This window comes from Lytechinus variegatus, chromosome 7, assembly GCF_018143015.1.
Source record: "Lytechinus variegatus isolate NC3 chromosome 7, Lvar_3.0, whole genome shotgun sequence".
Classification (NCBI taxonomy): Eukaryota; Metazoa; Echinodermata; class Echinoidea; order Temnopleuroida; family Toxopneustidae; genus Lytechinus; species Lytechinus variegatus.
In genome coordinates, this window is record NC_054746.1 from 36,932,300 (window position 1) to 36,949,225 (window position 16,926).

Below are 16,926 nucleotides of genomic sequence, written 5' to 3' on the forward strand. Positions count from 1 at the left end.
TCCCATTCATCTCGCTATATTGAAATCATTCTTGAAATCATTCTTGGATTTGGCATGACAAAGCTCTCCAACGAGCTAAGCAACATCTGTGTTCAAGAACAATGGGGTACAAGGAATCAAAATACCTTTACAGATGCAGGACATATTCTCCCACAAATGGCTATAGTGCCGTGGACTGATTAAATAATAAAGAGAAAGTGAAAAAGGCATTAAACCATCTTGATATAAAATCTTTTAAATGTCATGAGTTTGTCTCCACAAACCTTGGATATTTTTATCATTGCAAGAGATGCACATTTATATGTGACATGAAAACATGACATTGATATTGTAGAGCTTTGTCATGCCATGTTTGCATGAGGCTTTACTGAAACAGCTTCAATAAAGGCCTAACAAACAAAGTGCATACATTCTGGAAACTAAAGTTAGGTGTCTTAGGAACTTCAAATACAACTCTGGTAACAGAACCCTTCCCTCTTCATCACCTTATGATGACATCAGCTGATAAGACCAAACACTTCTTTCATTCATACATCTATCAATATCAACAAATTACACTGCAAATACTCACAAATATCACAACCAAAGGATACATGGAGGTGTTCTTCTGACCAGGTATGTTGATAGGTGAATATGATACATGTAGATCCTAGATATGATTATCAATCTGAACTTGGCAACATATTCTTAAAATACTACAAACAGTTACCCTGTGTAAATCTTTTCAATCAGCCATTTAAACTAACATTTTTATATGCATGTATATACATCTATACATAATACGGTGTTCAAAATGATATAAATATATTACAGTTCAATAGTTCTGGAAGAATATAAAAAGAAATCAATATTTTACACAATGAGACATGCAGAGAAAAACAATTATTTCTTACTTGTGGTATTAAGAAATTTGTGACACCTGAAAGATATTTATAATTTGTTTAAAATGGTACAATTATTTACATATTGGTCAATGATATGTAAGACATATTTTCGACATTAACAATGAACAATCCAATAAAATAAATTCAAGGGAAGTATATAATTTCAATAATAATACTGTACATGTACTTATACATAAATTACACACATAGTATGCACGAAATGAGCATTTCTCATAAATATATACATATCTTTACAAATAAATTGATATATAAAAATTGTAAGAATACTTGAGCTGCATATTTCAGAATTCAGATAATCCATTTTCTTTATCTTTGGTTAAAATACACTGGATGGAATAAAAATTTGCATAGTTTACATATTAATACTTTGAATGTTAATGGACATTATCTGTATTGGAACACAACCATTTTCTAAAGTTATGTAGAGTGGAATATTTCAATTAAGATGAATGAGAATACAAACTGACTTGTCATCACAGAATCAAAATGGAAAACAGTCACTAACAATACCTGTACTGCCAAATATGCACGTAGAGGAAGAACTTTGAACCAAACAGTTGACAGAATTGATGGAATTTAGATTCATTTTGAAAGTTTATTTCTAGTATTCTCTTGTCATTCATTGTTAGGATGCCAAATACTGTCGGCAGACAGGCGAACATTCATCAGGTACCCCCGGAAGAAATAATATACGCTTCTCCAGTCATGATAATATATCGGATGGTTTACATGTCAAATCAGAGAGAACTATTACACACCAAGGGTAATGCCTTCTTAAGAATGTAAGTGAGAACAACACTTGAATTCCCAGAGATACAAGAACTACACCAATTCAAATCATTTAACCTCTTTAAAATGATTATACATTTATAAAATAGATAATTATACAAATTAAAAAGAAATGTAAATGAAAATGAGACGATTAGTTGTGTATTCCAAGAGCTACAAATATCACACAAATATACAAATCATTCAACTTTTTTAGTGTGATCATAATATTCGATGTACACTTTAGCAACAAGGCAAATATTGAAGTTCACAAATTCAATGGCTTATTGTCAGGGGTAGGAAAAGAAACATTAACTTTTCCACTATTTAATACTTTATTTACCATCTCTTATAGTTTTCTACTTCAATGATTATACATGAGACATTTTCTTATTTGTGGCTTAGCTCTCAGTCCCTGTCCTGTAATACTTCTCTAAGTTATTATGCTTTAGTAAGACTCACTTTTTTATTCTCTCTGAGTAACTGTCCCTTTCAGTGACTAATCTCCAATTATTCTCTCTTAGTAGTAGTAATAAATGTCCCTGCAGATGTCTTTTAAACTCATCAAGCTTATCCTTTTCCAACTCTCTCTTAGTTACTGCCCCTAAGTAATATAGTATTTTTTACCTATTTTGCTTTATCTTAGTCACGGTCTCTTTAATTTAATATTTCTCAGTTTCACTTCCTTTCAGTAAAAGCATATGTTCCTCTGTAAATGTAATGTCTCATTAAATCTTCAAGCATCTTTATTCTTTTCTAACACCTCTGTCCATCTCTCTTAGTCACTATCTCTTTCATTGACTATCTCTGGATTGATTCCATTTTCATCTCCTGGTTTAAGAGGTGGAGGACTTAAATCCCAGATCCTGGCTGTTTTATCTTCACTGCAGCTTACTACTCGAGCATTAGATACCTTAAAATATATAAAAAGGAGAAAACAAAACAATGAATCAATCATCAAGAATAAATGAATGAATATAAATTACTGAATTGATTTGAAATTCATTAATATATTCATAACTTAATTCAATAATATCAATAGGCCTAATTATCAACAATATGTATGAAAAGTAATAACCATATCCATATTTTGGGGGGCAATATTCAGAAATACAATGAAAAGATTTTCTTTCTTATCATGACTGACAATTTAACCAAAATTTATTTCAAAGCCTTCAGCTATTCTTCAAGTTATTATCCCTTCTTATTGACAAAGATCACCAAGTGGGAGCCCTGTTTCATAAAAATCATTATTAATAACATATGCTATATCATTCAATAGCAAGTTTGTTCTTAGCCAATTAAATGGCATGATTTCAGTTGCTTCTATAAATAGCTCATAATTTGTGATTGATAATAAGTTTTATGAATCATGGGTCATGTCCTGCTAAATAATGAATTTCATATAAGTAAAATATTGTTTACTAGTTATGTCATTCAAATTATTTCAATTTAATCTTTATCATTATCAAAGTGCAAACTAAACAAGAAGCTCCTGAATGACCTTAAGAAATCAATTTTCAACCCCAAATTAAGGACATTTCGTCCACGAAAAATTTACATTACAAATTTTATTTGTGCCTCTCAAATGGGGAGGGGGGGGGGAGGCACGGGCTGGCTGTGCCCACCCTGGATCCGCCCATGACTCTGATGTGTTTCAGTGCAAACTTAGTTTTCTGTAACTTGCTATGTAAAAGGAACATTTGATGATTTTAAATGAAAAAAATATCAATGAAATTTACTAACTGAAAATGATTGAATTGAAATGCAATGCAATAAAATAAATTTATCTCAATAGAATTGAAATTAGTTGAAATAAAATAAATAAATTAAATTAATTAAAAAGTAATCAAATAAATAATTGTATTTGATTGAAATTAATTGCTTAAAGTTAAAAGGAAATGAAATCAAATTCAGTTGGAATAAATTGAAAAGATTTATATCTTACCTGGATATCTCTTACTGGACCCCGATGTCCCTGTAAGATTCTTACACAGGTCATAGATTCAAGAACCCACTCACCAATGGAGCCATTACTATAACATACAATAGATGAAAACATTAAGAGAATGCTGCTTAAAAATATATCATAAAAAAGTTATGGAGAACATACTTACACCACCCATAAACACCCCTTACTTAACAATGACAGCTCTATTAAAACTACAAAGATGACAAGCAATATATGAATGAATTTACTTCTTGTAACCCACTTATTCATTATACAATTACTATGAAATGTACACAAATAAAACCAATTGAAATAAATATGTAACTATGCAAGTCAGGCAGTGAAATGATTTGCCAGGGCTCTTATTTTCTTTTTCAGGGCTATTTTGAGCATTTGGGGGTAAGTTCGCCCCAAGCCCCTACAATTTTTCCCGATGTAAGTGAATATTTTGCTTCATATAAAAATGAAACTCAATTTTTTTTAAATCAAAGGCTGAGTATTGAATGCACCTTTCTACAAATATCATCCAGACATACTGCTTAAACAAGCAAAGTAAGGTGCTTAAAATGATCGAATAGTGAAAGGATGCATTTTCAACCTCCTTCAATAAGCAACAGCCCTCTATGAACTCTACCAAGTCATGGACTGAATGTTGTGACTGCTTCTTTCTCAGTTGGAAGTATATGAGATAAGGAAAGAAATCTACAGGCTACTTTCCTCCATGACACAGGAGGGGTGCTAGGAGTGGGTGTGTCTTACAATAAAACACACAAACCAGTAGTAGAGCTACTCAAAAATTAGACTTAAACAGACATTGTTAAGGAAATTTGCTGCTGGGCTGAAGATGACTTCACAAAAATTATCAAGACTACTACTTTACCATGACATTTGTCAAATAACCTTTTTCTAAGAAATATGAATTTTAACCATGAGAAAGATGAATGTAATTTTCCCTATATGACTTGCATGATGTCCAAAGAAAAAAAAATAAACAGACAAAGAAGAAAGTTTATCATTAAGATATCAAAGATATAAAAAATACCAGCAATGAATACCAGTAATAATCAACAATATTAATAGTGACTATCAACACATCCTCATGTTCACATTGCTTGAAAAAGATGTGATCATGTAAGATTTAACAGAGACCTAACTCTTTTGATTGCATCATTCTCATCTGAACCCCCCCCCCAAAAAAAAAACACTTATGCCTCATAAGTCTTTCATGGGGGGGGGGGCATATTTGGCTGACATAGGTACCAAAGTAACTTAGCAAGTTTTGCTTATTTTTGTATTTTAACTGAATTTCAACCATGAAACATTCTTAATATAATAAAGAGTAACAAGACATACACATGTTGAGGATTTTCTCTGGCACTCGTAAAAAGAGGAACAATTATGAATTTAATGAAAGAAGATTCAAGACAGTTAAGCACAAATACATCTGATACACTGCAAAAATTCATAAATCAGTTCGAGATTCATCAGTTGTTGCATTATCACATTCTTCTCTTAATGTACTGAAGCAAAATTAACAACTTGAAATGGACTCTTGAGAAAAAGACTTCAAGTAGAACATCATTCAAACAAAATATGTGGGTTTACGAAACATTGTACGACAGTCAAACTTAAATCATACAAGTTCATTGTAAAGAGTAAGAGGAAAAGAAAATGTGATCCATGGCAGTTGTTCCCTGTCACTTCTCACATCAAACTCTAATTCAGCTCAAAGCAGCTCATCCTAGCCAATACATGCTGACAAGAAGCCAAAAATTCAATTGGTAATCATTTGTACATACATGGAATCAAAGCAATTCAGATGTGTACAAACATGGCACATTACAAACGATCACGCAATCCATATCCGACAGCCCCGTTTCTTGATCCACCGCGGCGCTCAAGAAACAATAGCCATAGAGGAAGGAGGCATCGTCCTGAGGCTTACCCACCACCACTTGGCCCTCGTTTGTCTCTGCCATCAAGACGTTGACATCGATTTGCGTTGCGCTTGCCTTCCCTCCCCAGGAGATCATTAAGAAACACTAGTGAAAATGTGGGATTTTTCTTGACAAAGGGGGCCCCCCTGAAACTTCAGAGGGGCTTAGAGGCGAATTAGCAAAATGAATGGCCGCCTTGTTCGGAGAAGAAAGAGGAAGGAACAACAATATGTCCAGCACCTGCCGATGATGATGGTTGTCCTAAAAGTGACAGTTGTCCTAGATATTGGCCCTTGATAGTTGGTATTTGACTCCCCCTCCCCTTCCACTAATCTACCCTTCTTCATGTCATTACACTCTCTCTCCCTCATGTCCACCGACTTCCTACAGATAATACCTCAGATTTAAAAAATTGATTATTTTAACAGTTATACAGATGATTTATTACGCCACATCGTTTCCCTAAAAGCTACGATTACAACAACAAATTTGCATGATGTGAAATCTTGCACGATCTTTTCAAGAATCAGAGCCAAAGAGGGAGTATTCAGTTGAAATCTCTTTCATTTGCGTCTAAAAATTCTCACATCAAAGAAGAATGAGTAATTGCCTGGCTGGAAAACTGACAAAGCGAAAAACCAAAAGAGTGCACAAAAAATAGGAGGGAAATGATATGAAAGACAGATGCAAATGTCAAAATCTGTTAAGGGCTGACAAATGATGTACAAAGAACATTACCTATTCACCTTTACAATATTTTTTTTCTTAATCATATTTCATTTGCTTAATGTAACTACCAGATTTTTATTGATCCTCATCACCAACTTCCCCCACAAATATATTATGTTGAATATTTTAAAACCGATTGATACTACCTGAATTCAAATATTTTCAATTGAATGTACAATGTACTCCTTTTGTACTTTCATGTCTTGATCTTGTCCTGATTTACAATGTAAAGCAAGAAGAGTTCAAACTGATATTTGAGTGCATTATCAAACTCTCTCACTTTTCCATGTGAGAGTTACCATTTCACAAGGATAAAATGGGTTGTAGACCTATGCATCTCTGGGTTAACAACATGTCTTTTGCAATCTTGGATAATAAAAAAATTGGTAAAGATTTAATAACATGGACTATATTGGACTTTCATACAAAACATAATGACAGATTTTAACTTCGACTGATACTTCATGAAATTTGAAGAATTCTGTTAATTGGATTTAGCCTCCCCCTCTATAATGTTATAATCTTTCTAAATAAATGATCTTTGAACACTCATCTTACAAATTAGTTATTGAATATCAAAAAGCTTTAATGCAAAGATTGTATTTTTAAAATATTTTCCCATTCCCTGCTTGAGAAATGGTAAATACTTAATGCTTGTGAAATATCGGATATCTGAAAAGTTAAATATTGACATCTTTATTGTAAATATTACCCACAAATATGCATATTGGAATTAAATATTTTACACAAAATGCAATTAATTTCATTTGATCTGATAATCATACTAAACTCAATGCTTTGGAAAGTTTATAAAAAAAGTATTTACTGTACCAATCATCTTTAAACAAGAATTAATAATTGAAAGGAAAAGTAATATTATCATTGAAGAGCCAATTTCCTGCTATTAAACAGTTGCAATGATTGTTCAGCTGTAGCTACAATGAACTGACATGAACATTCTGTACAATGTCTTTCCATTATAGGTATCATAGGTCTTCTCTACGTTCTGTTCAATGTAACAATCACAAGGAAGATATAGTCTGAGACATCACTTTTAATTCACCCAGACGTCAGTCTTAAATGGATGAGTGAAAGGCTTGTGCATGACATTTCCAGGTGTACTACATTGAACGCACCTTCATGAACACGCCAGACCAGGTATTACCCTGTCACTGACACACCTTCGTCTTTTCAACAAAATATCAAGAGGTAAGGAAGAAGAAGAAAAAACTCTCCTTAGATGTCTCTTTCAATTGAGGCAAACGTCAGATGGTCTGATGGCCGACTGTCGAATCTATAGAAGCCAGTGTATCTGTCGTAGTGCATAACATTCCAGCATATTCATGGCTTAATGTAGCCACCATAAAGGCGGTCCTTATCCACCTCATGCCAAGGGGAGATGCATTGCTTCCGCTTGCTGGGCTGGCAAAGCTTTCAGCAATATGACTGACTGCCTGACTGGCAAGCTGGCAGCAATTTGGTGAGCCTACTATGCAACTACCATAATACTATCTTCATTCAACATAATTGAAAAAAAGGGAGTTATAGAAGAATGAGATGACTAGATAAACAATAAAAGTATTGTGGCATATATCATTGTGATAATTATTCTCATAAGATAGAAATGCAATTTTACTTTAGCAGCTAAGGTGTGTATAAAGGGGGAAAATGTTTTAAAAATAATGTTTTTAATTGATTTGTAGTGATTAGACAGTAGAAATATACATGTATATTCAAACAGACTTCTCATTTTTTTAATTACCTGCCTTAATGTCCTCAGACAAGAATGAACTTTAATCGATGGTGTGCAGTAAGGCAAAGCATGGGGCATGAATAAAACATGGAACTGATATCACACAGTAACGTTATCACATTATGATTAATGTGGAAAGTGTGGATGTTTTCAAAGACACATGTTCTTCCACATGTAATATTCTGTTGGCATAATATTGGTCTGGTCTGTGGTAAACCTTTATAACCTTCAATGTCTAACCACAACACTTGTGACCTTCTAATACTCACCAAACACACCTACTCAATTCAATCATGCACATACTGGTATCAATACTATAACAATAGGTAATTGACTTTACACACTCACATCAGGGGTGAAGACACACCCCTTTTCATGATATCATGTACATGTTCATTAAAAAAGAAGTACAGTTTTTCACTTTTTTAGAGATAATGTTCAATTATTTGTTTTGGTACCCAAGATCCAATGTTTCAATCCCTCTTACCATTAAACAAGAAGGTCTAAATTTCTTTTCTTTATGAGATGTTTAGTCGGGTGTTCAGTATCTTTAAACGCTACTTAGATATTGGGCCACTTTTATTTTTTGGATGTTTTGAAGTAGATTTTTTTCATGCTCAACTATTGATTTTGATATGCAATTTATAGCAATGCGTTTTACTCTTGATTAGCCTCAAAACAAAGATGATGCTGCAAAGCAAATTAATTGAAGGTGAAAATTAGCCATTTATAAAACATCACACCCTAAAAGGTAGAGATGGGTAGTAAACAAAGGAAAGGATGTGTGATATTTTCCCCTAACGAGATTTAATCAAAATTTTGATTTAATCCTATTAGTCTGTGCTCTTAATTCACTGAAAGGTTAACAGGAAGAGGTGATAAAAGGGAGGATCAATATTCATATTAGTGAGACTTGCATCATTAAAGTAAGAGCTTTCATAGTGATCTATGATACACCTACATGAGATAAACACCTAGGGGGTGTTTCACATAGAGCTATGTGTGACTCGAAGGCACACTTAAGCACCAATGCGCATATGGTATTCAATGCATTATTTCAACAATATGTGCGCATCACCTGAGTATGATCCGGGGCCCGTTTCATAAAGGACTTGCAACTGTTGTAACTTTGCCATTATGGCAAATACCATGGTAACCTTGATTATGATTGACTGCTGAGCCCCGTTACCATGGTAGTTGCCATTATGGTAAAGTTACAACAGTTGCAAGTCCTTTGTAAAACGGGCCCCTGATCAATGTAGTGATGAATTATAAACCACATGCAACGCAGATTTAAAGTGCAATTACAAGTAAACTTTGAATATCTATTTGTGAAACTTTTCCCTTGAAACAAGGTTGGCTAATGTATTGTTCCATTCAGATTTATTCATCCAGATTTCAAATCCATACAAAAAATAAGCGTTTTGAGTGCACTACTTCACACACTGCCTGAAGAATGTCTACACCGTGGTTTCAAATTTTACGCAAAACATGTCAGACTTCTAGCATTTGAATTCACAATTGAAATTTTTATATTTGATAATTTTTTCTGAAAATAAATATTTACAGTTGCAATCTGGAAAAAAGGTCATCAGATTCATCTTGAAAGGTTGTGTCAGATGATTTTTGATGAAATTAAATAGAATATAAGGTTGAACTTACGCTGATGCTATGAGAATTTTAGTCTCCCTATCATCAACTGAAAGTACAACCACTTTATAGATTGGTGAATCCAGGGCCTGGTATGCTCTGTCAAGGGTGCTATGGGTTCGGTTCCATATCAAGAAACGTCCAGACAGAGTTCCAACTAATATCTCATCATCAAGACACTGGTCAAGTAATAGATAAAGAGAGAGAGAAGAAGCGGGGTGCCAATTACTAGGCAAATTAACATACATCGAGTCCTTTGAATTTCATTTAAGAATCATCCATCTTTGCATCATTGTATTTAAATATCGTAAATGCTTATTTTTGACTTCCACTTATTTCAATGAAGTACAAATATTGCTCATATATGTGTATTTTCTTTAGAGATGAAAATGAAAGAACTATAATCAAAATGAACAAAACAGAAACACAAGCATTCATTATTATTTGATTTCAAAAGTTCATAAAGTAATGTTAAGGAAAACAAGAGACACATTCCATTTAAGCAACAAATAAAAATCAAACTTGATTTTATGACATATTAAATCACTTGATATTAATTTCCTACATTTTTTTAAAGCTCCAAAAGATGACAAGAAAAAATCATCTAGACATGGCAATGGGGGCTAGACTGATGCTCATCTCTGGAATGCGTGATATTGGACCTACCTGAATGGTTGTGATGCGGTCCTGTTTCTCATGAGTCATGTTCTGAAGACACTCCCCTGAGTTAACATCAGTCACCTTTAAAGATCTAGGAAGAATAAGAGGAAATGGAACTGTTATTAAAGAATCAAACCAAGTATCACAGTAATGAGTGTCATTCTTCTTGTTTGATACACACAAGACAGGTCAACACATTTACACTTATATGCAGTGAAACAATATCTTTTGAATAAAATGATGAATACATGTACCTCATTGTTAATTCAAAACAAAAAAGAGTTTGGCAAAAAAGTTTAACCCGCAAAATTCAAATTGATACTCTGCGATACATTTATTATACCCTGATTTCTGGGGAGGGGAATGAATAACGAGCGATGTGGAAAATGTAAATTTAAACAAAATAGAGAATGGCATTTCCTTTAAATGTACAAACTCAAAGCATCAGTAAAAGAAAACTATGACAAATTTCTAATTACTTGAGCATGTCAAAATTTTATGTGCTTTTAAAATGCAAATTGGACTCTTTCTCTAACACAAACACAGAAATATGGACAAATATGACCAATTACAAAAAAAAAATGTTCCAGCATATTCATGAAGTCATGTTTTGGTTCACCGAAGGAGCCCCTCAGGTCTTTAATATGGAAAGTAAACATAAATTATATATCATGTGTTTATTTCAATGGAATTCAATTTGCTAAATAGCTAACCCTGAGATATGAACTATGACCTCTGACCTAGACCATGGTTGCACCTGTTCTAAACTTCCTCAATGGCAATAGTCAGAGAGCTAATGACTGATCCAAGCCCATAAAATAACGAATCCCCATGGCCTAGACCTCCAAATAAAAATGAAAGCAATATAAAATGAGCAGGGGAAAGGGGAGAAAGGCAATAACAGTAAAAAATTTGAAAAAATTGAAAGAAAAGAAATTATTGGAACAATGAAAAATGATGGAGAGGAAGCAAGACAAATGATATAATAAAAGAAACAACCAAAATAACAGATGATACTGCTGAAAATATCCAGTTTTTTATACATCTCTGAAGGCATGTTCTCAGAAATATATAAAATGGAATTACCAAACTTATCTTTTATATTTCTTTTTACATTTAACCATTTCAAGATCTGCAAGATAAAATTTAGATTCATACTGCAAGGTAATATCAAAGAGTAAACACAAACTCTACATTTACCCTTACTTCTAATCACAACATAAATTCTCTGGGGAATTTATTTTTTGGTATGAAATAGAATAAATCTTAAGTCCATATCTCTTCTAAAATATTTTAAAAGCCAAGTGTAGCTTCCTGCTAAAAACATTAAAATGTTTTTGATATCAGAAGAGACCTCTAGTTACCAGTCAATATCCCATTACAATAATTCCATCTACCTTAGATCAACATTATTCTGATCATCATCATCACCTTCAAGAAACCACCCAAATAATTGTTAAGAGAGGTTTCTCTCAAGACATCCTAACCTCTGAAAATCAAATTGAATCAAGGCTCTGGGGACATTGTAGGCGGCATTTTTTCCTTCAGATCAAACCCTCATCCAGAAATCGATTTCTTGACAATTCTTACCAAAATACCCACCTCTCCTAAACTCATTACCACTACTTTTATCCTCACTCTAGAAAAGTGTAAAAGCAGATGTTGATCATATACAGAATTATAAAAAAAATCTGAAATATTACTTATTTCATCAAGTTCACCCCCCAAAAAAAATAGGGGTGATAGATTAGCAAGGAAATAGTTGGATCATCAAAGATATCAATTGCAAGGCTGTAATCAAATACATCTGAGAGTCACGTAAAAGGGCTGATGGGACCAAATAAAGCCATCATTGGGGAGGAATTAAGTGTCAGAAATGATCAGAAATTGGTGCATAATTTGCGTCTTGACGACAACATGGTTGAAATCAATACATACATCACATGCAAACAATCAGGCAAATAGGCGACTAAAACAGTTTAAAGTGAAAAGAACAGCAAATGCATTCTCCCCCCAAAAAAAATCAGATATTTAACTTGCTGAAAAGTTTAAAAATGTAAAAAGGAAAACAATAATAAGGAATTCATACTTGTATAAAATAATATCTCATTATATAGACATTTTAATTTTAATCGGTAATTCACATCCACTTGGAACTTCAATTAAAAAAAAAATTAATGTAAAGTAAAAAAAAAAATAATTCAATACTTGAGCCAAGAATTATGTACAGCATTTATAATCTTTACGTCATTTTCAGTCAATTTATATTGCAACACATCAAAATACTATAATTTGATTAAGGGTATAAAAACAATTTTCTATATCTGATTCCTAAATAGCTCGATCACAATTAAGACTTGTAATACACTGCCCTAAAATTGAAGCAACAGAGACTTCCATTTTAAAACCAAATGACTGATAATTACTTTCACATCAGTCTGATATCTGATGATACAAATTGAAAAGACAGTTTCAGGAGGAAACAATATGAAAGTAATTAGATTAAACAAAAGTGAAATATCTGGGTCATTATAGATGATGCATAAAGAAAGATTGAATAATTTGTCCTTTATCCAATCAAAATTATTACATTACAAGGGGATCTTTCTAAATGAGCTCCTAATAACAGATCTATTAACAAAAAAGCTATAAAACATCAATGATTGTATATTGAGATATTTCTCATTTTCTGAGCATATTTTCTTTTAAACACTTGAAAAACAATTTAAAAAACTTTTAAAAAGTAACAGTTGTACAATATGTTCATATTATTTTCAAACCTTCAAAACAAACATCAGCATGAGCAACAAGAAAAGTCTTCCTGCAAATACACCCTTCAATCTTTCAAGTATGATGTTACTTTGATAGTAGTAATATATCAATCAAACACTAGAAGAGTCAGACACAAGACTTATTTAGGGGCACAGGAAAGGACAGGAAAATGCAGCTAATGAGAATTGACTTGTTTCTTGTGATATGCCCCAGGTATTTGATATATTTATGATCCCTTGAGTAAGCTTGCCATATCCTACTGTATTGGATAACAGATCTGTTCACATGTGATATGGTATATAACAGGCCTCTTTAAATGATATCTTCCTTTCAATATTTAAAAATGGCCCCTGTGTTGGATAATGAACCTTGTTTGCTTAAAAAAACCCAGAGTAAAACTAAGTAAAACAGAAAGTACAGTTACATAATTTATAATTAACTATTTAAAGTAATACTGAACTTTCAGACTTAAAGATGAGCCAAATCATATTTACATAATTTGAGCTAAAGGAATATTTGTAATTTTGTATAATAAAATACAAAAGAAAAAAAATCACACCACTTTTTTGGAAATGCAGCCTCACTCACGGTTTCTGTCAAATTCAAATACTCAGATTTTGTTATTTTTCATTTGATTTTGATGTAACTCTGTTTTAATTATTTAATTACAGTCTTCCATTTCAAATCAATCCAAGAGCAGAGTTAATATACAAAAAGATTGAGATATGGATCACCTATGTAAGTCTATGTATTTTGTTGAGGATAAATTTACAAAATTTGCTCAAGTTATTCTGGAGATGATAGAATAAGGTCACAAACCTGCTATTCACCCCATAGCAGCCCAGAAGGCATTTGGAAAGGCGTATCTACAAGCCTGTTTTAGATTCCTCTAGGAGCAATTAGCTGGCTTATTACAACCAATCACAAACGGACCAGACTTGATTTGTAGCCAGTTTGAAGGTATAAAGGAAGGTCAAGAAAGGCAATGAGATTGTAATCATCGATGAATATTGGATGGAGGGAGGTATTTGAATTTCATGGGGAATGATTAGGAATGATTGCATGGTTTCGAGATGGGGTTTAGAGCCTTTGAATCTGTTTCCTTTGAGGAAGTAGCAAATATGGGTCATTATGAAAGATGGCTTGATAATGTCCAGTCTGTTGGCTACAGTACAGGTGAGATGTCTCATCAGAAACTTAATAATCAATCTGTATAGATGACATGACTAGTTACACACAGGTAAGGCTATATCCCGGGATAACTGTTATCAAATATGAACAATATCTTTGAAATCTATAGATCTAGGTCTCAATTTTTTAAGTTTATCAGATTATATTTTTTTATAAAAAGAGAATGTGTGATTCAGGCATTACAAAGGGAGATGACAAAGCACATACAAGTTCATTATATCATGGACCTACTACTCTGACTAGTAGGTCCATGATAATATACATGATACACAAACAAGAATATGCTTAAAATATATAGGCCTATAATGTGCAAAAGTAAAACACTCTGAATCTACAGTTCTGTAACATCAATTTGATTTGTACATTCAGGGAGGGTTTGCAATTTCAAATAATGATTTAGAGTTTAGGGTCAGATATTTTCCAGGACAGTAAAAAAAAGTAAGCAAGTAATCCATTCTCTGTAAAAATATTTTCATTACTCTTCTCTTCTTCTGCTTGCATGCCTACAAACAAATTAAATGATTAAATCGTTAGGTACAAGGAAAGCATAAATTAGGCACACGTCACCAAGTTCTTGACCACAATACTCAAGCTTAAAAGAGTTTCTGCCCTCTGGTTTATTTCATATACTTGACATTTCAATTCACTCACTTCAGGTTTATAATTTATTTATCCTCTTTTCACCGTTTTACTCGGTGAAGGCGTAACAACGAAGAATGCAATGTTTCCCCTATGCATATGATCCCAAGCTGTAAGCACCTCCTTCCTGCCTTGAACTTCAATATATGGGACTGCACAATAACCGCCTAGAGACAAACCATATCCTCTGGAGTCAAATTCAAGGGGTTGTGACTCTTGGGACAAATTAACATCATAGTTTATCGTTTTCTCCTTGGCAAACAGGACTAAATTTCCTGTAAAATGGCTCCACCACCACAAAATAACCCAGAATGGATGCAGGGTGTTAGTTTCTTTAAGCTGGTATTGTGAGTGTTTTTTTTTTTAATAGAAGAATAATTTAATTGTTTTACCCCCTCTTTCCTCCTTCTCTCCTTCTGTCTCTCATCTAAGTGAACTCCCAGTGAAACAGTCAATGTCATGTTGCACTTTTAGTAGATATTCTCCAAGGGGCAATAATTATTGTGGTAAAAAATTGTGTCTCAAAATCATAGAACCTTGAAGGTATACATGTTTTTCTAATCATTTTTATACACAGTGGGGATTGTCTGAGTAGCTCAAATGCCCTAATTTACTTATGAATACGAAATATAGAATTTAAAGAGACAAACTGATACGAACATTCTTTGTTCTAATTTTATCATTCAACAAGAGGTCACATATTAATTACTTTGACTTCCATTTGTTCTGCTAAAAATATGAAGTTTGAGAACTGATGATTAATTTATAATTTTTTAAACTAATATAGAGTACAGATGAAAATATACAATAAACAAAAGGTGGAAATGGAATTCAACATTTGAGGACAAAATTAAGAACAAATCTAATTTCAAATCTTAAATCAGGTTCAATACTTGCCATAAATCCATGCTGACATCTTCATTTTACATATATTGCATTAATAAACAAAATGTACAATGCATTTACAAATTACAGGCTTATATATTCTATAAAGATTCATAAAACATGCTATGATAAGATCTTGGATCTAAAGTAGATGTGACATTGTTTATTGCAACAGGATTGCATTTCACACATTGGAAAAAAAACTTACCTTGAAATTTCTTTATATTTCAATGTACACATACTCACACATGCTATTATATTTTATTCAAATACATAGATCTACAAAAGGAAATCTGTGTTTCAATTTTAATGTTTGACTCTGAATCCCCTTCACAAAAAGGCATACACAAACTAATCTAAATATGGAAATTTAAAAGAATAAGTTGGCGAGCAAGCCACTTTCATGATATGTGACTTTTCAATACATTGACAAATTTGATTGTGTTTTCATGAGCACTAATGGCTGTACAAGGGTAGAAATTATTTTATCAATGTTGGAATAGAAAATTGATAAACATAATACTACTGTGCGAATGCCTTTTTTAAAAAACAGTTTTCCTTCAACAAAGTTTCAACTAAGTAAGTCATTGCATATATCAATATATGAAGTTTCATTAGGTCATTCTATTTGTCAATAATCAAAGTTTAACTATTTTGTGTATTAATTAGTAACAATATTAAATGAGATGATTATCTTTGTCTTGGGGAATAAAAGTAATATTTAACAACCTACACTGGACCCATGTGGAAAAGAAAACTATTATTAAAAGGCAGCATGCATTCTTTTATCACTTCTGGTTTTCTGTCTGCATACAAAACAGAAATGATCTTAAAGTTCAAATATAATTTTTGATGGGTAATCTTTTTATTGGAATCTAAGTTTTCTTTTGCAATTGAATATCTTACGACACTTTTATTTGGTTACCAATTTGAATATTTAATCATACCTTTAACTTGGGCAGTAAAGTGGGTGTTTTTTTCCCTTTTACAGACAGGAACTAATAAATTTATGAATCTTCAACCCAATGCATTTATGATGTGCATTTTGACCTTGAGATTAAAATTCTATCTCTATCAATCACACAT

The 16,926-nt window shown here is 32.6% G+C and overlaps 1 protein-coding gene across 3 annotated transcripts in view; it reads right to left on the reverse strand.

Annotated features, from left to right (window-relative positions):
• Nucleotides 1–1,033: 1,033 nt before the first annotated feature.
• The window catches only part of LOC121419173, a 78,658-nt gene continuing 62,765 nt past the window's right edge, over nucleotides 1,034–16,926 (reverse strand). For all 3 annotated transcript variants that reach the window (XM_041613516.1, XM_041613515.1, XM_041613514.1), the window contains 4 exons: nucleotides 10,360–10,444; nucleotides 9,706–9,872; nucleotides 3,622–3,709; nucleotides 1,034–2,586 (listed from right to left, as the gene is read on the reverse strand). In XM_041613516.1, the coding sequence (XP_041469450.1) occupies nucleotides 2,452–2,586; nucleotides 3,622–3,709; nucleotides 9,706–9,872; nucleotides 10,360–10,444 (475 nt within the window). In that variant the 3' untranslated portion in view covers nucleotides 1,034–2,451. The remainder of the gene's footprint in view (nucleotides 2,587–3,621; nucleotides 3,710–9,705; nucleotides 9,873–10,359; nucleotides 10,445–16,926) is intronic.